This window comes from Sceloporus undulatus, unplaced genomic scaffold (assembly GCF_019175285.1).
Source record: "Sceloporus undulatus isolate JIND9_A2432 ecotype Alabama unplaced genomic scaffold, SceUnd_v1.1 scaffold_17, whole genome shotgun sequence".
Taxonomy (NCBI): Eukaryota; Metazoa; Chordata; class Lepidosauria; order Squamata; family Phrynosomatidae; genus Sceloporus; species Sceloporus undulatus.
In genome coordinates, this window is record NW_024802939.1 from 2,398,535 (window position 1) to 2,420,599 (window position 22,065).

General features: G+C 37.6%; 1 protein-coding gene across 3 annotated transcripts in view; it reads left to right on the top strand.

Annotated features, from left to right (window-relative positions):
- The window catches only part of LOC121917415 (oxysterol-binding protein-related protein 1-like), a 102,487-nt gene that overhangs the window by 67,953 nt on the left and 12,469 nt on the right, over window positions 1-22,065 (top strand). For all 3 annotated transcript variants that reach the window (XM_042443358.1, XM_042443361.1, XM_042443359.1), the window contains exons 16-24: window positions 166-328; window positions 6,114-6,270; window positions 14,729-14,804; window positions 15,747-15,881; window positions 16,327-16,424; window positions 17,099-17,281; window positions 19,408-19,515; window positions 19,933-20,022; window positions 20,474-20,600. In XM_042443358.1, coding sequence (XP_042299292.1) covers window positions 166-328; window positions 6,114-6,270; window positions 14,729-14,804; window positions 15,747-15,881; window positions 16,327-16,424; window positions 17,099-17,281; window positions 19,408-19,515; window positions 19,933-20,022; window positions 20,474-20,600 — 1,137 coding nt within the window. The remainder of the gene's footprint in view (window positions 1-165; window positions 329-6,113; window positions 6,271-14,728; window positions 14,805-15,746; window positions 15,882-16,326; window positions 16,425-17,098; window positions 17,282-19,407; window positions 19,516-19,932; window positions 20,023-20,473; window positions 20,601-22,065) is intronic.

Sequence of the window (22,065 nt, forward strand, 5' to 3'; positions counted from 1 at the left end):
AATTTTGCCATAAGGGAAGTGCAGAATTTGCTTAGCATTTTTAATCTCATTCTAGGAGCTTGTTGACATGGTTCAATTGCAAACCCGAGCCTATTCTTGAAATAGCTTTTAGTCTCACGTTCTTGGGAGAGATGAGATTTTATTCATACATGTTTCTACTTATAGGTGAGGAATCTGAAACTGGAGCATGAGCAAGAGAAAAACAAGATCTTATCTGAAGCTCTAGAAACGTTAGCCACTGAACACCATGAATTAGAGCAGTCCCTAGTCAAAGGGTCATCACCTTTGAGCATCCTCAGTGAGGAACAGTTCTATGATGCTGTTTCAGGTAAGCATATGACTCAGTAAACTAAATCCATATCAGAATGTGAATTTCTTTATATGCTTAGGATCAAGTTATGATGGCAAAATTTAACACATTTACACCACCAACAGCAAAGAAAACAACTTTGCTCCCAGTGAATTTGCAATATATATTTACTTTTACTGTGCAATGTTTGTGTGTGTGTGTTTTACTGTGGCAGAAGAATATGCTGGGCATTAATGCGAACAATCACAACTGTAGCAATAAGGTTTCCATTACATCAATGGGTATGTAAGAGCTTGGAAATTTTTTTGGGGGGGGGGGGGAATGGGAGGGACTGCAATACCAATGGCTATGCTAATGATGAGATCTGGGGTAGCTTCAGTCCAAAAATGTAAATTTTCCAAGCTCTGAAGTATGTAAAATTTATTCATAGCCCAGCTTAATTCCTGTAAGAGCTATGCTTACTCCTGGGCTCAGTGCCATCTGCTCCTCTCGGTCCTACAAGGTGAAGTAAAAATTTAAATTTGGTTACTAAAGCACAGATTATAACATACCATAAGTAGTTATTAGGTTGTATTACTAAATACATTACTAAAATTTATTTGATTAAATTTTATTAGTCTAACATATCAGATGTAAGGAGAAAGGCACTGTAACAAACTAACTGTGCAAATTGTCTTGCTGCTACTGAAACCATGGAGCTGGCTACAATTTCAGAGTTACCTTAGAACAGACAAATTGCTGTCCAGGCCATGTCTAATGTGCAAAGGGAGAGTCTGGAAACAATAACCAGAACGTGCAAACAAGAACCAGACCTCTCGATCAGATTCCCTTTTGTGGGAGAGTAACAAGAGGAGAGCAATGGGTTCTGTGAAGTTTTGAATCTGCATGCAGATCGGTTAAGCAGAATGAATACTACTAAGCTAATCTTCCCTTTTGGAAGCTTTTCTAGGTGAAGGGTTTGACATGATGTTCTCATTTATCATAAAGTTTAAAAAAAACATTGTCAAGATCAGAGGTCAAGAAGTGGTTTAGAGAATGAGCACTTTAGCCCTTGCATAGAACCTGTTGTGTGCCTCTAGGTCAGTGATCCCCAAACTGTGCACTTTAAGGGATTTTGGACTTCAGCTCCCAGAATCCCAGACTATTGGCCAACATGGCTGAGGCTTCTGGGAGCTGAAGTCCAAAATCTCTTAAAGGGCACAGTTTGGGGACCATTGCTCTAGGTTGTGCCACTTCTTACCAGATACCTACAGAGTTTGTTGTGGTCTACCTGGTAACATCTGCTTTTGTTCATGATTATATTGACCAACATGCAGGTTTTTTTAAAAGAAATGCTGCTCTAAACCCAGTTATACAAACCAAAGTACAATACACCTGTTTCCAAAAAGCACTGTACCTTAAGCCAGAGGTGGGCAAGTTCAGATTTGTCAGACCTACTTTGTTGAGTCTCAAGACACACCAATTAGCAATAGAAATCATAAACTTAGAGCTCGAGCGTTATAACCCCAGGGACTTGTTTTCATTACCAGAACTGAGCTGAGTTTACAGTCCTTTCTCTTACACACAAGTCTGTTCTTGGTTACCTGATGCTTCCCACCCTCCCCCATTACAGCAGTTGTAGGTGAGGTGAAAATCATTTTGTTGTTGCTATTTTTAAATAGTTGGGAGTCAGAAACCCTTCCTACTTTAGAGCAATTGTCCGTAAATGTACCAGTAGATCACAATTTCTTGTATACACCCTTACCTTAAGTGCTTTCTGATGGATAGAAATATAATGTAGAAAAGTAAATGAACAAGTGTGCCTTCGAGGGAAAAATGTGGCAAAACTCTGGAAGTCATTCAGTTGGGGAAAAATAAGGCTTTCTGGGATATTGATGTTAAGATATATACAAATGTTAAAATGCATACAAATGTAATACTGATGCCTATAACAAGCATTTGTTGCTTAAAATTATATCTAAGGCTATCCTGGAAATATAAAAACCTGTGCAATCTGTGCTTCCTTTTGGCGAGTAAAAGTCTAGACTCCTAGCTCCTTAATGTTGCTATTAGTAGAAAGGTATGATTTATTCTATTTCTAGTAAAGCTTCATGACCAAATCTAAATGAATACTACTTCAAGTATTCTGGAATTAATACTGCCATTATTTTGTTGTTGTCATTGTGTCCCTTCAAGTCGTTCTGTCTTATCAAAGGCGAACGTATCATGGGGTTTTCTTGGCAAGGTTTGTTCAGAGGAGGTTTACCATTGCCTTCTTCCTGGGGCTGAGAGCTCGTGACTTACTCAAGGTCACCCAGTCAGATTCATGACCAAGCTGGGAATTGAACTGTGGACTCCAGAGCTGTAGTCCAACACTAAAACCGCTAAATCATTAATTAGGCATGCTAAAATTGCTTGAGATAAAGGAAGTTACTGAATGAGTATTGTGATAATTTGCTTTTTATAAAAGGAACTTAGAATTGCTATAGCTTTTTAAAATAAACCTGGCTCTGTGAAAGAGCTAATTTAGGACACTTGTAATACTGTGTGTTTTAATCTTTCAAGAAACAACTCTAACTAATTAAAGTAACTGTATTTGCATTTGGAAAGGCCCAGTGTGTTGTGATGTTTTGAGTGTTGGACTAGACATCTGGAAGACCTGTTGAACTCTTCACTCAGGCATGGAAATGCATTAGGTGACACTGGGTAAGTCTCACAGTCTCAGCCTCAGAGAAAGGCAAAGGCAAACCCCTTCTGAACCAGTCTTGTGAAGGAAATCCTGTGATAGGTTCATCTTAGGATCACCATAACTTAGAAATGACTTCAAGGAACAAAATAACAGCAACATTTGTATTTGGCCAGTCATTTAGACTGATCTTTAGACTTCAAAGAATGGACCTAAGTTACATAGTTTACCTTGTTCTATCTTCTAAATGAATAAGAATATATTATAATTTTGTAAAGGTAATATGGAACTATTGGAAACACACAACACTAAGTGCCTGTCAGCTTGGTATGTCTGTCAGCAGAGCAATCATGCTGCAGCTCAAAAAAGTCTTCAGATGTTTAAAAACAGTGTTTTCCACAATTAGCTTGTAAATCTTGATCTATCCAGTAGAACAGCCTGTTCAGCTAGAAAGCTGTCTCAAAACGTTTACCTACTTAGTTTGATTTTGGATTTGTTTTGCAACACAAGCTGAATATATATATCTATATAGCTGAATATATATATATATAAGAAGGCCTCTGTCTTTCTCCATTCCATCTCCACCTCCTTCTGTTATTCTGGGTGGAGAGATAGACATTGAACTCGATTCCCTAACTAGCCTTAGAAGTCTGGCTAAAAATTCTTGCACAGAACGAGACTGAGAGCTCTTTGTTTTGTACGATATAGCTTATCCAATGAACACTTATTTTTCAGTTATCTGCACTACATAAATATTAAAATGTGTTGAGAATGAAAATGTGTTGAGAACATCATAGCCTCAAACACTAAAATAACATTTAAAAGGTAGATAGGTAGGTAGGTTATAAACAAGCATGAATAAAGAATGTGCCTTACTTGTGTGTTCTGAGTTGTGGTGGCAGTCTTAGATTCATAATATTAATTGCTGAAAAAGTTCAGTGTTGTCAAACTCTCAAAATTTTGCACTGTCATCTATACATGTGTTGCATTTTGATGCGATGTGTTTATAGCATGAGCTGTATACATCACATGAGAGGTCTGCATGTCTTATCCTTGGTTCTTTTCTGCTGTTATCACTGTAGAAAGAGAAATTTAATTAACTGTATTTTCCCTGGCACTAGAAGATAAAATGCTAGTAACCCTTGAGTTCCTTGGAAAGCTCCTTACCTGTGTATAATAAAATTACAGACATCTATAAAACAGAAAATGCTTATGTTTGAGAGTGTAATCAGCCCTGAATTAGGTACCCATTTGGGCCAGTTGCTATACTGCCTAGTTTGACCTGGGAAAGTCATGGGTCAGACTTTCCACATGCTTTTGAATGATGGTGAAATCTTGGACCTTTACCAGTTAAGTTCTGACCAGAATGTGATTTAGAGAAAAATTCTAGCAAAATTTTCTTCAGGGAAGCAATTTGGGATACTATAAGGCCAGAAAGTAATAATGCAAATGTACACTGAGATCCAGCATGATATAGTGGTTTGAGCGTAGGACGTGCACTCTGGAGATCGGGGTTCAGTCCCCCACTTGGCCATGGAAACAGAGGAATTTATCAAATGGGAGAATTTCTCTTAAATACGAATGAAAAGAAAGTGGGGCCAGAACGCATTCACTTAAAGTCACTAGTTTCGCGCAATTACGTGAATACGCATGGCATTCGAACTGGCTCCCCATTGCCCGAAAATAGCATGTCATTGCCCGAATTTGAGTGTGGCAGTCTATCACACAATAACGTGAAACCGCATGATTGCGTTCGGACTGACTTCCCATTGCCCGAATATGCGTATGGTGGTCTATCACGCAATAACGTAAAACCACATGATTGTGTTCAGACTGGCTTCCCATTGCCCAAATTTGAGTGTGGTGGTCTATCATGCAATAACGTTAAACCCATGATTGCATTCAGATTGCCATCGGATTATACTTCCAATTCCCCTTGTCTGATAAACTCAAGAGTCATACCCTCTCAGCTGCAGAAATAGCAGTGATAGCTTTGCCTTTGGTTGCCATAAGTCAGATACTACTTGAAGGCACACAACAACAGACACTGCTGATAGCTTTTATATATATAATTAAGCAGTGCCTCTATAGATGCATTGAGCCTCAGGGCTGAGGAAAGGGCAGATTATAACTAAATAAAATAATAAACAACATAAATGATAGAGGGAAAGTATCTGTGTTTAAAGGTACTTATTTACCCACTGATACGTCCATAACCAAATAGCAGTGGTAATTCATACAGTACTTCTTCATGGACTCTATGGCTTTAACATATGAGTTATTCTGCATCTGCTCTGAAGATCCTCAAAAGTTTCCAGAACTAAGCAGTGTTTTGGTTCTTATATCACACCCTTCAGTGTGGAAAAGATGTCCTTAATCATTGGACTGGATTTTGCTTTTGGTGAGTATATTTAACATGTTCAGCTGCGTGTTTATCTTTTCTTGCTGAATAAAATTATTTTGAAAAGGGAATAAGGCATGTATTGAAGATGTTTTAAACTGGGAAATGTCTAATGTTGGATATTAGTAACGCAGAACTAACTTGTTGTGAGAAATGCCACACTTCTAAAGGCAGATATGAAAGATGAGAAGGCGTTGCAACAGCCATTTTCTTAAACTATGAAATGGGCCGCTCATATCTTACAGCGTGATCCCAAACAGGTTTTTAATCCTGCCTAAGACAAAACCTAGCTAGTGTCAACAGTGGGTCACTGTGCTGTTGGTATAACCTCTAACTGTAGTTAAAAGCAGTGAGATTTAATGATTAAGAAGGGAAGGGCACAAACAGCCTATCTTGTGGTCTGTTTATTTTCCCTTGCTTGTGGTTGAGGGACAGAACAAGTTGCATCTGCACAAGTTCAAAGTTTGGAGCATGTGAGATATGTTGGTAATAGTTCATACCTGGCTGCCCCGCTGACATTCACCATTAACGTATATTCCTCGGTGCTGAACAATTTGCTTGACCATGTTCTGCCACAGACAGTCTCCACCAGTGCTACATTTTCACTGGACAAATGCTGTCATCATTACAGCAAAAGGAGTCTACTCAAATTTCAGTACTCTGTGTGAGGGAGGTGTCCATTACTCTGTTAAAGACTGTGGTGAAGTTTGTTTCATTGACGATTACCTCCCTTGCAGATTCAGAATCTGAAAAATCATTGAGTGGATTTGAAACTGTGACAACATACTCATTAGAAGACAGCATGGATTCTAGCAATACTATAACATCGGATATGTCTGAAGAAAAGCCTTGCAAAAGTGGAGAGACTCTGTCAAATGGCATCAAAAAACACAGGTAGGATTTTAACAGGTGTTGAGAGAGACTGTTACCTTTTTTTGATGTGCTGGACAAAGCCTGTCTCCTATCTGCAAAATAGAATTGGGAATACTTCCACCTTTTCTTTTGAACAATGGTGAAACAACTGTCTTTTAATCTGAGCATCTTTTTGGCCAGCATTGGGGATGGTGAAATATTAAGTGAGTTAAAAAATTATGACTACACTGAAGATTAAATACATGAATTCTTAACAGTGCATGTTTCTAACTCATTTAAATTTGTCTCATTGAAATCAATACCAGTCTCTTGTTTGTTCATGTTTTTTTAATGTGCATCTCTTACTGTATTTTTAGTTTCCAGTTACTTGATCTTCTTAGCATTATCTGAATTAATTCTGTGCTAGTTTTAGCCAGATATTTAAATATATATTTTAAACAAAAACACTAAAAACAAAAAGTCATACTGCATAAACACGTAACATATATCTATTCTTAAGTTTTATATGCAAAAGAGGACAATAGGTCCTCAGTTACATGTAACAAATACCTTGTTTCTCAGGTTTCAGTGCAGGGAGAATTTAATACAGTTACATTTATTTTAGCTTCTAATTTAAATATGGCTTAAAACTAATTTATAACTGGCACTTAACTGCTCTGTATATAGATAGTGATTTTTTTTCTTAAATACTAAAAATAGATTTTTTTTTTGCTCCAGCAAGTTTCATTTTAAATGTGTTGCGCTTTCATTTATTTCAGTGCCTTAATGCTTGCTACCTAGCTCAATTTCATTCATTCTGTTCAAAGCAAATGAATTTATATCATTTGTGTGGATTGAAATGAAAGGATCAGAGGTTCAGTAATGATTATGATAGGCTTGAGAAAAATATTTCAGAATTTCTAGGCACAGTCAGATCTGAGTGTTTATATTCCCCACTCCTGTGCTCTCAGCTTTGCTCTGTTTAATTGCCATCAAAATACAGTTGGCCCTTCTTATACACAGATTTTTTATACACTGATTCAAGCATCCACGGTTTGAAAATGTTCCAAAAATGTATAAATTTCAAATATCAAACCTTGATTTTCCATTTTTTATAAGGGACACAATTTTGCTATGCCATTATATTTAATCGGACTTGAACATCCACAGATTTTGTATTCACGGGGGATCTTGTAACCAATCCCCAGCGTATAACAAGGGTCCACTGTATATACTTTCTCACATTAGAGATGACAGCTGGTGTAGGACAGTTTGCTCCATCCTATTTGCTAGCAGAATACAGAGAATTGCAGTTGTGAAAGAAACAGATCCAGATAATTAAGAAAAGACTTTAGGATACTTTTGTCAATTGATTTACAATATTTTTATGTGCTAGGAAGCAATAATAAGCTTGAGCAAGCTTTAAGTATAAGAAACAAACCGTAATTTTGGCAGGTTTCCACAAGCCTTGTTGTAAAACTCTGTTGCCAAAATTGTAAACAAGAGGTGACTAGAGCCTCCTTATTCTCTACTCCCCTGATATTTCTTTAGTTTCTGCTATAGATGTCTGCCTCATTAGGCTTTCTGACTGCTAGATTTTGATCTCTCTGATCTTGCCCCCATACACTTTCCACTCAGTGCCTATTCTTCTCTATTGAGTGAGGATGATTTTTTTATAAGTAGGGTTTTGGTAGCTTTTTAGTGGACTTTTAAAAAAACATTGCAAGAGGAAGATTTTTGGGCGGGGAACTAGAGCTTAGATGTGTGCCTTTTCTTAATTATCTGGTTCTCATCTTTTTACAACTGTATTGCAGTCTCTGACCTGTTGGCTGACACCACGTATGGGACTACTTTTCCAAATGTATGAGTGCAGACTGTCAGACCTTTGTGGAAAAATGAATCTAAATTTTGCTTGGAGCAAAATTCCTCAGGGTATAAAGCTGTTCATAATTGTCTTTGGATTCTTAAGACACTTACTTATCATGTCATATGGTTAAGTTAAAGTTGTAACATAAATATGTGTGAACCATGTTTTGTCATTATTCGTTTGGTTTTTGTTGTTGTTGTTGTTGTTGTTCTGTATTTTAATTTGTGTATGTGGGGGAAGGAGATGTATGTTTTGTCTTTCATTGATATAACAATAGACTTTATGGAGAAAGTTGTAAATAAATATTTATCATGACACTGGAAATGTAGTTTTGTTTATACGATATATAAAAGAGATACCTGGCCAACATTTGAAACTGGGAATGTATTCAACATGCAGTATGAAACATTGCTAATAAGAAAGGAAGAGAGGAGCAGGGGTCATGGGATCGAGTTGTATTTTCTTCGGGCATGTACACTTTGTCGTTCTCATGTTTAAGGCTTATTCTTATACTATGTATATTTTTGAAGTAAAGATGTGGGTAAAATACAAAAATACATATAGATAAATCAGTTGCGTGTCTTGTATGTCACTATCACAGTATCTTAAACCAAATTAGAAAACTGGTTGATAGTTTTCTTTTGAAGTGTAATAGCCTGAGTGAGGCAGTTTCCATCACATTAATGTGGCATTTTCTTGTTATGTGCCTTCAAGTCAACTTTGACCTGTAATGACCCTCTCATAGGGCTTTCATAACAAGATTTATTCAGAGGAAGTTTGCCATTTTCTTAATCAAAGACTGAGAGAGTGTGGCTTGTTCAAGTCATCCAGTGGGTTTCCAGGGCCAAGTGGGGATTTGAACCTTGGCGTTCCAGTGTCTTAGTCCAACACTCAAACTCCTGCACCAAGCTGACTCCATACTCTGGCATAAGCACTCTGAAATCACATAGTCTCTGAAGTAAGCAAGTAAAGGTAATCAAAGTTCCTAAAAGCCCTGGGAAGATGAAGGGTTCAGACAGTGATTTTTTTAAAAACATAATTTTGAGATCTTTCAAAATGGCATTTTGTGTAACTGTACCCTAAAAGGTACCAAGCCCTAAATGGTACCAAGCAAAGAAGCACATTCTCTATGGTCTTGCCAGTGAGTCAGACATGTCTTGCATGTAATTTAGAATTTACAGCCCTATCTCTACATTTCTGTTTACCTTGATATAAACATAAAGGGGGAAAGCCTATTCTTCCATAAGATGACATGTAAACTAGTGCCCATATGTGTGTTGATGCAGGAAGAAATAGCTCTAATTGGTTTGGTATCTCTTTCCATCTACATAGATAGATATAATTGGAAATAAGAAAGAAGTCCCCATCTGCCTAATGTTTCCATACTTCACTGGTTCTGCAGAAGAAAATGAGTTGAAGGCCTCTGCTGAAGCAGAGACCATCTGTCTTAGATATCACCCATCAGTAGGAAAAAATGAACAGGAAAGATGCTTTCCCCCTTCTGTTCCACATCCCTCAATTCATATACTTGTTGGTTTCTTTCTGGAGACACACATCTGATAATCCCACAATCCAAGTGATTGCTTGTTACTTCAGGGTTTTCTGCTAGCCATTGCACCAGGATGGGAAGTGGCACTCACATTTTTCATATCAATTATTTGTAATACTTCTGACTCCACCAGCTTCTTCAGCATTATCACAGAATGTTCTAGGCTCTTGGAGCTGTGAAAGGGGAGGGTCTATAAAATAAAGGGAACATAAATCAAGCTAGTAAGGAATTCTAGATGGCTGATCTTCCACAGAACTCTGAACATGGCTAAGAATAAATTGTTGTATAAGAGAGAAGGCCAAGATGATCAGTATGGTTCAGAGGGCACAGTGAGAAATAATGTCATTGTGCACACTACAAATTATTCTGATGAGGATTGTCATATTGTAGAGTGTTGAAAGTGCTTTCACATGACTGCTGTAGTACTTAAAGCAACCCTGCAAGGTAGGTATTAGTCTTACATTTTGGACAGAGTCTGAAAGAGTAGCTTGCCTAAAGTCACCTCTTAAGTTCCATTAGGGATTCAGAGCTTACTTCCTTTAAGCCACTTTGCTAGAAAGTGCTCCCAGCCCATCTTAATAGACAGTTTTTGATCAGTCCCATAAGTGTCTCGAGAAACTCAAAAGAATATGATTGTTGAAACTGAAGCCATGCTGTTTTTAAGAAAATCACTGTATCCTTTTTATTCACTGAAACAGTGCAGAAATCAGTAGATACACAGTTAGCTACTTTGGTGGGTTTCTAATAGGTTATGAATTGATTTTGAAATGAAAATGGCTAAGCACAAGATGTAGTACTATAATGTAAAATAAAATATGCAATGTGTATCAGCCTCTTGCCATCCATTTTACTGGGTGGTGGAAGAAAAGAGTGGCAAACTGTGAAACCTTTTCAGATATTTTATGTTGATTTAGGAGAGTCAATTTTAGTGTTTTAAAACTGATTTTATGGTACTAAGTTGAAAGGTCCTTACTACTGATCCACAGTCGCAAATGAGGGTGAGGCAGATATCATCTTAATGAATTTTAGAGTTTGCAAAATGTTTGAAAATCTTTGTCTCACCTCTGGATTCTTTTTCAGATATCCCGGACTGAGCCATATCCTAATAAAGGGGTCTTCTGTCTCACGTCAAGTAGAATCAAAATGTTAACTGGATACAGGCCTGTTTTGTGGAGGGACTTCTACTTTTTCCCCCAATACTCTTAGCTTAGCTAACTGTAAAAAAGAAAAAGAAACAAAACTCATAATTCAGTGATGGAAAAGGGATGCTCCAAATACTGCTGGACTGCTGCTGCTATCATCCCTCTGCCTTGGCTCTTTTGGCTAGGGCTGAAAGGAGTTGCAGAGCCTTATCCCAAGGGCCACACTTTCCCCACTTCTATTTAAAAAAGAACTCCCCTAAGTGTAAATGAAACACAGAACACTTAAATGTTACTTGCAGCAAGTCCGTATCACTTAGTTTAACATTGGTTCAACATTCATAGCTTCCACTCTGGGAGACTTTGAACTACTATTGTTTTTGAAAGGACTGAGAATCTCTACTAAGGAATATTCACATAATTCTTGGGAGAAAACTGTGGTCTAAAACACATTGCAGAAATAATCCAGTTTAAGACTGCTTTAACTGTCCTGGCTCATTGCTAGGGAATCCTGCGAATTGCATTTGTAGTACCAGAGGTCTCTGACAGGAAGGATAAATGTCTCACAAAACTACAATTCCCGGAATTCCCTAGCATTGAGCCAGGACAGTTAAAGTGCGCTCAAACTGGTTTATTTTTGCAGTGTGTTTTCAACCTGTGATTCCAGAGTGGATTTGAATGTGTAACATGGATAAAACAAGGTAGCGTCTTGTAGATAGGCTTAATACAGTATATAAAATGGAAAAAAATGTTTGTTTGTTTTTTAAAAAATCAGATAAGATTGTGGCTGTTCTACTTGAATAGTTTAGCAAAAGGATGTTACTCCATGCCAGGATGCAACTTTTAAATGTATGCTTAATAGATTACTTCTGTCTTTACTGCTGGGATGCATTTGTTTCTGACCTCTTCAGAACTAAGCAGTTTAATATTGGTCTGAATCAGAAGTCACAGGGAACTGACTTCTCTTCTACTTGTCAATGCATTAGCTTTCTTCTTCTGAAGGCTTGGCTTCTCCTATACTACAGTATGCAAAACATGGAATTTTGCATAATGAAACACTAATATTTGAACATGCATGGTCCACAGTGGTGCAGAGAAGTAGGACATTAACTCAGGTGGATATGATCTTGGAGAACTTGCAGAAGGACAAACCAGCTCTCATACAGCATAGAAGAGAAAATTGTCAGTGTGTTGTCAGTATAGGATGTGCCTTGGCTGGATATTAGTCTGAGCAGACAAGTATAAGCAAACATACAATAAAAGAGAAAAAAAGAAACATTGAAAAAGAAGCCAGGCTTGGGAATAGAACTGCATGCCTGTTTAGAACTGGTGGAGGCTTTCCTCCTTAAAGCCTCTGTGATATCTGTGCAGGATTGAGGAAATTTCCAGCTTACTTACTGTTGCTGTTGTTTGATCCCAAAAGAATCAAGAAAAATATTTGAAGAGAACAGACAAATTTAAAATAAATAAAAAAAACCCACATACTGTCTGCAGATTTCCTTCTATGGCTTCTCTCCTAGAGCTCTTTCACATTACACATTTATAACACTTCGATATCACTTTAACTGTCATATTTCCATCCTGTGGAATCCTGGAATTGGTCACTTGATAAAGTACCAGAACTATGTGGCAAAGAATTCTAATTAACTCATGAAACGGCAAGTCCCAGGTTTTCATAGTGTGACATTTTGGCTGTTAAGGCAGAATCATAGTGCTGTAATTGTGTAATGTGGAAGGGGCCCAGGTTTGTTCAAGGACCTTAAGAACATGTCCTCTCCAAGGAGGGAAGATACAGAAGAGGACTCTAAAAGGAGTCCACTGCACCAAAAGTTAGGGTCTTTTTTGTTGATCCCTAAAAGCAATTGATCCAACCTTGTTGAGATAAAAAGCTTGATCTGCCTCCATGGAATGGGAATAGATCTGTGGATCTGTCTAAACTGTTTCCATATAGCTTTTAGGACAGAATACTGTACTGCACTAGGATTGCTTTCTTCCCAGGATAGCAAGGGAGTTCTAAGCATAAATTTCAGTTCAGTTACATACAGGCCATTCATTGTGGTTTTCTCCTTGAAAAGAAGAACACCATAAAACATGCACATTATACAGAATCATGCTTTGTGAAACATTATACTCCAAGAAATGACTGTAATTTTTTACTTGAACTTCCCAAGTAAATTAGCTTTAAAATAAATTATGGGTAGAATGACAGATCTCTGTATGCAGTGATGTGCTTGTCCAAATTCTCCCAGATTATGTTTCCATATTTTTAATAAAATTATCATTCTGGATATTATTTGTTAAATATGTTTTGTTCTTTTTGGTTATCATGTGACTGTTGGCCTGGTGTAGGAATAATTAATATTTTTGGCACTAATAATATTTGATGCATGTACAGTTGGCCCACGGTTATCCACTCATTTTTTAATCAACGGGTTCAACCATCCATAGCAGAAAATATTTTAAAATATTTGCCATTTTATATGAGGGAAACCATTTTACTATGCCATTGTATTTAATGGGACCTGAGCATCCACAGATTTTGATATCTACCTGGGACTCCTGGAATCAAACCCCAATAGATACTAAGGGCCCATGTCATTTTGTCTTTCCTACTGCAGCATAAATACATATGGCAAAATTATTCTTGCCTTCTTTACTCCCACAACCTTGTCAGACAGATTAGTGGCTCGTAGCAGGACAACAGTTTGAATGTGGTACCACCTACCCAGAGCTGAGTTGAAACTTTAATAATTTATATGAACATCATGATGGTGAATTGGTTAAAAGTGTAAGTGTTGAAAAACTGACGAGGGATCTTTTATCTAAGGCCCAAAACATACTACAGAAATAATCTAGTTTGAGAATGCTTTAACTGCCCTGGCTCAAGGCAAGGGAATTCTGGGAACTGTAGCTTTGTGAGACTTTTAGTCTCTGTCAGGGAGCTCTGATGCCACAATAAACAATTCCCACAATTCACTAGCACTGAGTTAGGGCAGTTAAAGCGGTCTCAAAGTGGATGATTTCTGCAGTGTGTTTTGGATCTAAGTTGCTATAGTACAGGCTGTACAGCCAAACCGTTCAGAGGGTGATATAGTGCTGTTGGAAAGCTGTTACTACATGTGATATGCATGTTCACTTTTTCTGTTCCATTATGGGCTTTAGTGAAACGGGTTTTGTAGACTGCTGTGCTTCAAGCAGTAATTGGAAAAGGTTGCTATTAACTTTCAGAGGCATGACTAGCACTACTGTTTTGCCCATCTACATTCTGGTCTGGCTGTTGTGGGAACCTACTGGATGATGCTTATGAAATGTCACTCTTCTCTTCTGTTTTAAATTTGGTTTTTAGAGCTTGTAAAAATAAGTACATAAAACAGTCAGTGCTCGCATCTACCTCTTTAGTAAGGAAGGGAGAGAGCCATCCTCATCTGTGTTTCCTCTCCATTATGTTCTACTGTTCACGAACACCTAGATTTCTTTCAGTTATTAATTTACTTGCTTATTTAGCTGCTATTTGTGACAAGCCTCCTAGGAAAAACATTGCCTTAACTGGTTTCCTATAAACCAATGCCACAGTTTTGGTTGCTATTTCACAGGCATTTGAATGGGTATTTGTAACTAGTTTTGGGGATGATTCATTCCACATAGGTCCCATCAAATTACAAATGAAATTTGTAAGCGAGGGAGTAGTTACTAGTGGGTCATTGTTCAGAATTTGGTTCTGGTCAGTATCTTACATATTCTGCATAAGAGAGTTGGGATGCATAATCCTGCAGATGTTGGACTGTAACACCCATCAGCCCTAGTCAGCAATGCTAGAGGTGAAAAACTGGGAGATACAGTTCAGTATTTGGAGATCTGTGCATTCCCTATCCCTGCTTTACTTTTACAGATTTATGTATTGTGTGGGCCTCAACAGTGTGGTCTCTTGCTTCCATTCCAATATAGGACAAGCCTGCCTTCTCCAATGTTTTCCAGAAATGATTTCAGTATTTGGAGCATCTTAAGAAAATGCATTGGAATGGTATGTAGCTTGCAATAAAAATATGTGCACAGTATTTTACTGAATTGTGTTATGTGATTATATCCTTGTGCAAAACAATTGGGATCGATAATAATCTGCACAATTTTGAAGTAAATGTACTGTATGTGTTATCTTTTAGTGCTACAGAAGACATTGAAAAGACATGGAAAATTTGCTCATTAACAATTTCACTGCCGTTGTCAGCCTTTTCAGTTTTTGTAATTCACATGAATGAGTGTATGTAATGGACAAGTTCCAAAAACTTTCTAAACATTCAAGATATCTCATGAAAGTGGAAGTAAAACATAGAGATAACAATAGAAAACCAGAGTTTGAGACAATGCCACAGGAACACCACCACCACCACCCCCCCACACACACCCCTAAAGTGGAATCATATGGCATGAAAAAATGATTCCACCAAGATGCTGATACACCAGGCAGCATCTGTAAACGTTGACATTGTTTGTCGAGTTTTCAAGAATTTTAGAAGCATTTTAACTTCAGTTGAATACTAATACTAACAAATGATTTGTTTGTGTTACTTTCAGTAAAGCAGACCACAAAATAGAGAGCATTAGCTATGTATTGGAAGCTCTTGTTTTTGTCAGGTAGCCTTGGATACGATGTTATTTCTCTTCTTAACCCCTCTTGCCACTAAGTGAAATGTGCAGTTCACAATGGCTATCCCAAAGATTACCCTTGACAATGTGATCTTCCTTGAGCGTTACTATAGCACCAGAGCAGGACTTTAACTTTTTAAAGTAGGCCTATGTAAAGGAGCTTGTTTCTTTCTCTTTGTATTGCTCTGTTTTCCATTCTGTCCTCCTCCCAATGGTCTAGGTTGTTGTTGTTGATCACATAAACCACTCCCAAAATTAGAACATAGTAGTATAGGTAAATTGGTATATATCTTAACACTGTTTTTAAAAATTCTACTAGGAGCTGTCCAAGATCACTATGCCGGTAATTTTTAATGAGCCACTAAGTTTCCTACAGCGACTGACGGAATACATGGAACACACATACTTAATTCATAAAGCCAGCTCACTTTCTGACCCCATAGAAAGAATGCAGGTATTTCTACTCTGAAGAGTTGTGGCTGTTTTGTTGTTGTTGTTTGTAATGTAGATACTTTTTCCTATAGGCCAAAAAAAAAAAAAAGTTGTGCTGTTTATTACTGTAGTATTGAAAAAACTGCTGTGATCTTTGATTATAAAAGGTGCTTGCTGAAATACAATTTAATTTTACTGCTATAGTGTTAAAGAAACCTAGCGGTTGGATATCTGACCTGCTAGATTCATTTTAGGTACCACTGCTTAATGTGGAGATAGTTTTGTTTTCTCTTTATCTCCCTTTATCCCCTTTTCTCTGTGTCTCTTACATTTTTGAATGTGCTACTCCACTACTTGAATATTTACCTTTTTCTTATGAAAATTATTTTAAAAAAAGACAGACTATGTGGGCAGGATGTTCTGCTTTATGCTAGTATAAATATGCTTGTAAATGGCTTTCTCCACAGTGTGTAGCTGCATTTGCTGTCTCTGCTGTTGCCTCTCAGTGGGAGCGAACAGGAAAGCCATTCAACCCATTACTTGGAGAGACATATGAACTAGTCAGGTAATAAATACATAATGCATTTGAGTGATTGGCTTAATGAGCAGATACAAGTATGCCCTCTTGGACATGATGTACAGCTAGCCAGTGCATAATATTAGCCTGAAGAAGAAGAGCCCTCCATCCTTGCCAACTGTCATCTTCCGGCCTGGAGGGAGTGAAAAGACAGGATTAATGCCATCAGGCCCGGCCTCGATTAAGAAGAGCCCTCCCTCCAGTCCATCTGCCTTGATCCAGGTCTCAGAGGGAGAGAAGAACTGTTGGACATGATTCCCTTCCCCACCACCATTCCCTTCTCCTTTTGTGTCTTGTCTTTTTAGATTGTAAGCCTGAGGGCAGGGAACCATCTAATTAAAATAATAATTGAAAGCCTCTCTGAGAGCCTTTAGGGCTGAAGGGTGGGGTATAAATACCGTTAATAAATAATAAATAATATATAGTTTGCTAAAGTCTTTAATCACTACATAGTGACAATAATTAAAACGTTTGCTTGGCTGAACTGTTAATGTTTGTTCTGGACAATGCAATATGATTAATTTCATGTAAGGTATTGGTTGAAAACATAACTTGGTTTAAGCTGTTGTTCAGGTATTTTCTTTTTATATTGCACAAACCTAGCATGTCAATGTCTGCTTTTGTAGTCTAGCTTCAATTCAACTATTTCTTTCTGTGTTTAGAGAAGATCTTGGATTCAGACTCATTTCAGAGCAAGTTAGTCATCACCCACCAATCAGTGCTTTTTATGCAGAAGGAGTGAATAACGATTTCGTATTTCACGGTTCCATTTATCCTAAACTCAAGTTCTGGGGAAAGAGTGTTGAAGCTGAACCTAAGGGAATAATAACTCTAAAACTCCTTGAGTAAGTGGGTCAGACAACTTTGCTAAATTACAGTTACCATAGATAAAATGCTTGTAGTATATATATTGCATTACCGCATGAATTATAATAAAACCTAGATTCTTTTTCTGGCAGAGATGAGATCAAGTAGGCATGGAGGAGAAGGAGGGGAGGGACAAAATGAAACTTCACTTTCAAGGCTGTTTGTTCAAGTTGTTTTCTCTAGCACTTACGGAGCTGCTGACTATTTGGATCTCATCCTAAATGTGTGAAGCTTTTCATTCACTCTGTGTAAATCTAGAATAGGTGGCTCCTATGTTGCTACTGAAACCTGAACATACATGAAGAACAGGCAGTGAAGGTGGTGGGACCAAGGAATGGGGAGAGTTATGTTTGGAGGGTGAGGAGTGGAATTGACTGAACAGTATTATACAGCATTAATGTTAAAAGAATAGCAAAAAAGATACTCAGACCTGTCAGACTGACAGGTTTGACACCAATGCTAATTCCAGAAACAGATTCAATAACTGTTAATGTCTATTTTCTACATTGTTTAAAGGTGGAGTACATAGTCTGGATCTACACATACACACATTTTACCATGACACTAAACCTATGGGTTAGATTAGGTTGAGTGCTAGGACTAGCCCGGCATCTCCATTTATGACTAAATGAATATCTAAATTGGGATTTCCCTGATCCTAGCCTGATATTCAGCCCATTAGTCAGCCTTGCCTAACCTATGGCCCTCCAGGTTCCATTGGCCATGGCTGGTATGGCTAATGTGCAGGAATGCTAGGAGTTATAGAATAATACATCTGGAAGACTCCAGGTTGAGGAAAGCTGCAATGTTTTTGAATTCTTCTTATGAGACATCTATAGTTATAGATAGGAGTCAGTGTGAGAAATTTTACTGTGTTTGGTTTTGTTCTGACTGTTGCAAGGCTAGATGTCAGGCTAACCTCACTACTGTACTTAATAAGGCATGATATCATAGCGACAAAGTAAAAAGGTAAGCTATCGTGTGTATAAGGACACTTCTGGAATATTTGACCAAAGTGTGCTAGCAACCAGTTGCCCAGTATGCTAATTGTAGAGAAGATGGCTGAACTTCTGGAATTATATGTGCTGTAGCCTCCAAAGAAGAGTCTAATAGTCAAAATAATGTAATTGTTGTCTTTGAGTGGATGTGAGATTCTTTCCTGAATCTCGTTGTCTCCTTCTTTGGAAACATAGCAGAGTCTGGGCAGCAAAGCTGTCTCCCTGTCATTCATTCCTTGCAATGGGGCAAACTCAGCAAAGACAATGTGACATTCTGCTGTCTTGGTGAAGATGGCTGAAGACATTGGTCTGTTGTTTCTCTGGAATACCTTTGCAACCCTAGCCTATTGCAGTCATTGTATTGTATATAAAATGCCCACAGAATTAAATTATTAACTCCCTTGTCAGATCTTCAACTAGATCTGATTTTAGAGCTGCCATGCATTCTTGTAAAATAATTTAGCAAAGCACAGTACAATGGCAAGGCATTTTTATTTTGTACTCTGAAAGTTCCCAACTCAATCTGCAAAGGCATTGTGTTATGTTCTTGTCAAATGATGTCCCCTGTATTATTTCAGGCTGACAGAAATATGTGCTATATTATTGCTGCACTGAAGGCTAGCTTTCACAGTGTGAGTTTAGGTATTAGTAAGGTGTGTATGCTTTTTTGATTGGAATAACTACAGTTGTGCTTTGGTACTATTCTCCATCTTTGCTACTCTTGCTGTCTAAATTGAACGACCTGCATTTGACCTGTAACAAATTATTCAGGGCAAGCAGTGTGCTCAGTTTGAAAGTGACCTGATGTAGAGGTATCTAAGAGTTAAAGTGTCTTTGGGAACAGGGGAGGTGTTGTGTTCAGCATGCAAACATTTAGTTTCTGTCAGCAGAGTAATGCACTGGAACTTGTTAGGTCAAAGAGTACATCAGATCAGCATTTTCCTTTGCTTCTGTGTGTATGGACAATATATGCTGCATTGTTTGACATACTGCCAGTGGCAAAAGTGGTTTAAAATACAGATTTATGTAGCTTAAAAAAAAGAAAGAAAGGTTTTGAAGGATGTGTGGTTCTAACAGTCTGTACTGTATTCTCTTTTTAACTCCAGACACAATGAAGCATACACATGGACAAATCCTACATGCTGTGTGCATAATATTATTGTGGGCAAGCTTTGGATTGAGCAATATGGGAATATGGAAATAACCAATCACAAGTAAGATGGAAATTTGACTTTCTACTTGGATTGAAAATTCATTATGCTCTATTATAGCATCTGTAAAATGGGCACTCTAATTCCAAGGCACAGTTTTTAAAAACTCACATAATTATGCTTAGAAGAATTTGGTATTGTTGAGCAATATGAGTTTTTCTGGTTTGTCATTCACCCAGGCACAAAACATGGCTGGAATTTGTGCAAGATCATAGCTGCTTTGTTGGTGATGTCAGACTATATTATGTTACCGCTTTACAGTGGTCAGAAAGCTAATATGTGTGTTGAGTTAGTTGGGAATATTTTTCTTTTCCCACTAATACAATTAAGTCTGGAGGGGGTGGAATCCAAGGCAGAGATTGTCATATCTGAGTGTAAATTTTAACATGCTGAAGATGTAACTTGATACGTCTTCCACAGAACTGGTGAAAAATGTATGTTAAATTTCAAACCCTGCGGCCTTTTTGGGAAGGAATTACACAAAGTAGAAGGCTATATTCAAGATAAAAGGTAAATATATCCATTTTTGTTAATATTTCCAAATACATTTTCAAAGAGGCTGAAGAGTTTAATTCAGAAAGGGCAGAGTCTCTGAACAGTAGTATATGCTGCCTTCTTCAGATTCTTGCAGAGGCTATCAAGGGTGTCATCTTTGATCAGAGGTGATTGCCCTCCATGGTGTTTCATCTGCCCATGTCTTGCTCATTGGCTTTATTCTACCGTCAGTTAAGAGAATGAAACAGTCAGGTTTGAGAAGCTGACTAATAACTAATGAGAAATGTTGGGAGAAATCCCATTCTAAGGGATTTCCTCCAACATTTCTCATTAGGCATTAGTTAGCTTCCCAAAGCTGACTTTTTGCTCTCTTAAGTTTTGTGTAGAGCAGGGAGCTGAATATTAGAATTAGGTAAAATACTTGTACTGTTTTCTAAAATTCATTATTTTGGGTGTTTTTGGACAGCAAAAAGAAACTTTGTGCACTCTATGGAAAGTGGACTGAGTGTTTGTACAGTGTTGATCTTGCTACATTTGAAGCTTATAAAAAGAATGACAAGAAAAACACAGACGAGAAGAAAAACAATAAACAGGTACTATATAAAAATGCAGAATAGCAAACTGCTCAAATTTAGATCAGTAGAAGTACAATTTTTCTTTGACTAAATAATTGGAATGATGTGAAGGATTTGAAAGTGCTTACACAACCGCTGTGCTTTCCCAAAACAGCTAGAAGTTTCCAAAGTCAGGCTTTACGTGTCTAATTTCCAGTGTGTGTCATTTCACAAAGGCAGTTAGAGACTTCCTAAAGCCATGGTCTCTTCCTCTTGCCTCTCATGATTTTTTACATTTCATAATTGGTATTAAGGAAAATTTCCCTTCCAAGCTCAGACATAATGTCAACTGGTTTGTACACCAAGATCTTCATCTTGCCAAAAGCAGAATATAAAAGAAAGGATAATGGTGATTAGAAGAGGTGGAAACAGCAGGGGAGGTGGAAACTGTGCTTTTTTAATCTCCACACTCATAAACCATGATTTATGAGTACTGTATAGAGACTATGGTTTAAGAAGTTTCAAACAATTATCTGAATTAGATGTTTGTCCTGTTTGGTGGATGTGGTGACATCTTATATTTCTGTAATTATAGGATCCTTCTGAAATTGTTGTAGTAAGCAAGATCTCTTTAAATTCATTAAACGTACAATTTTTTTTTCTCCTGAGCTTTGATTGAGTCTTGCAAACAGCAGTGAACACGGGAGACAGGCTGCCATTTGATGTTCATGAAATTCTCTTTTGAAGATACTCAATGTGTTCTGCTGACAAAGGGGCTGATAGTCTCACACAAAACAGGACTAGATCTTAAAAGAATTGCCTTTGTTTCTAACAGTGGGGGGAAATGCTCACTGCCTTGCTTTGTGTTTGTGCCTCAAAACACCTAATGGCCAGCAGAGGTGTAGCATTTGCCTTCATCAAACTTCTTTCCACCATCTTAAACTCTGCTTTAACATCTCATGAAAGATACAGCTCTGTGACCCTCCATTGTCTAATTTATTCTTGTAAAATGACTTAGAACACTGATGCCTGAAGAAGAAGCCTGTAAGATTTGTAAACTTGCATGATGTAGTTTATGCCTTTTGCTTGGCCTAATAAAAGTATAACTGAAATGGACGTTTTGGATTTTGCTATTTTTGGGGGGAGAAATGGTCTTTTTCACTGTTCTATAAATGATCCTAAACCATGCCTACTGTTGATGCCAAATGCATGGCCGAAGAATGGCCAAAACTTTTCAAAGACTTCCTTAAAATTATACAAAATATAAGCAAACTTAATATAAGGGAATAAAGCATCCATCTTGTGTGTTAAGTCTTTTTAACTCAGTGGAACAGATTTCAGCACATGTTTATCTTTTGGCTGAGTCTTTCCACTATTGTTTGTATATGCTCATGTCAGACCAATTATGCTAAGTTTTTAATGTTTATAACTTCAGATGTCTTCCTTCTAAACACTCCAGTAGGGTTTCATTTTATTGTCACCTCCAGTTAGCTTGCAGTACCTA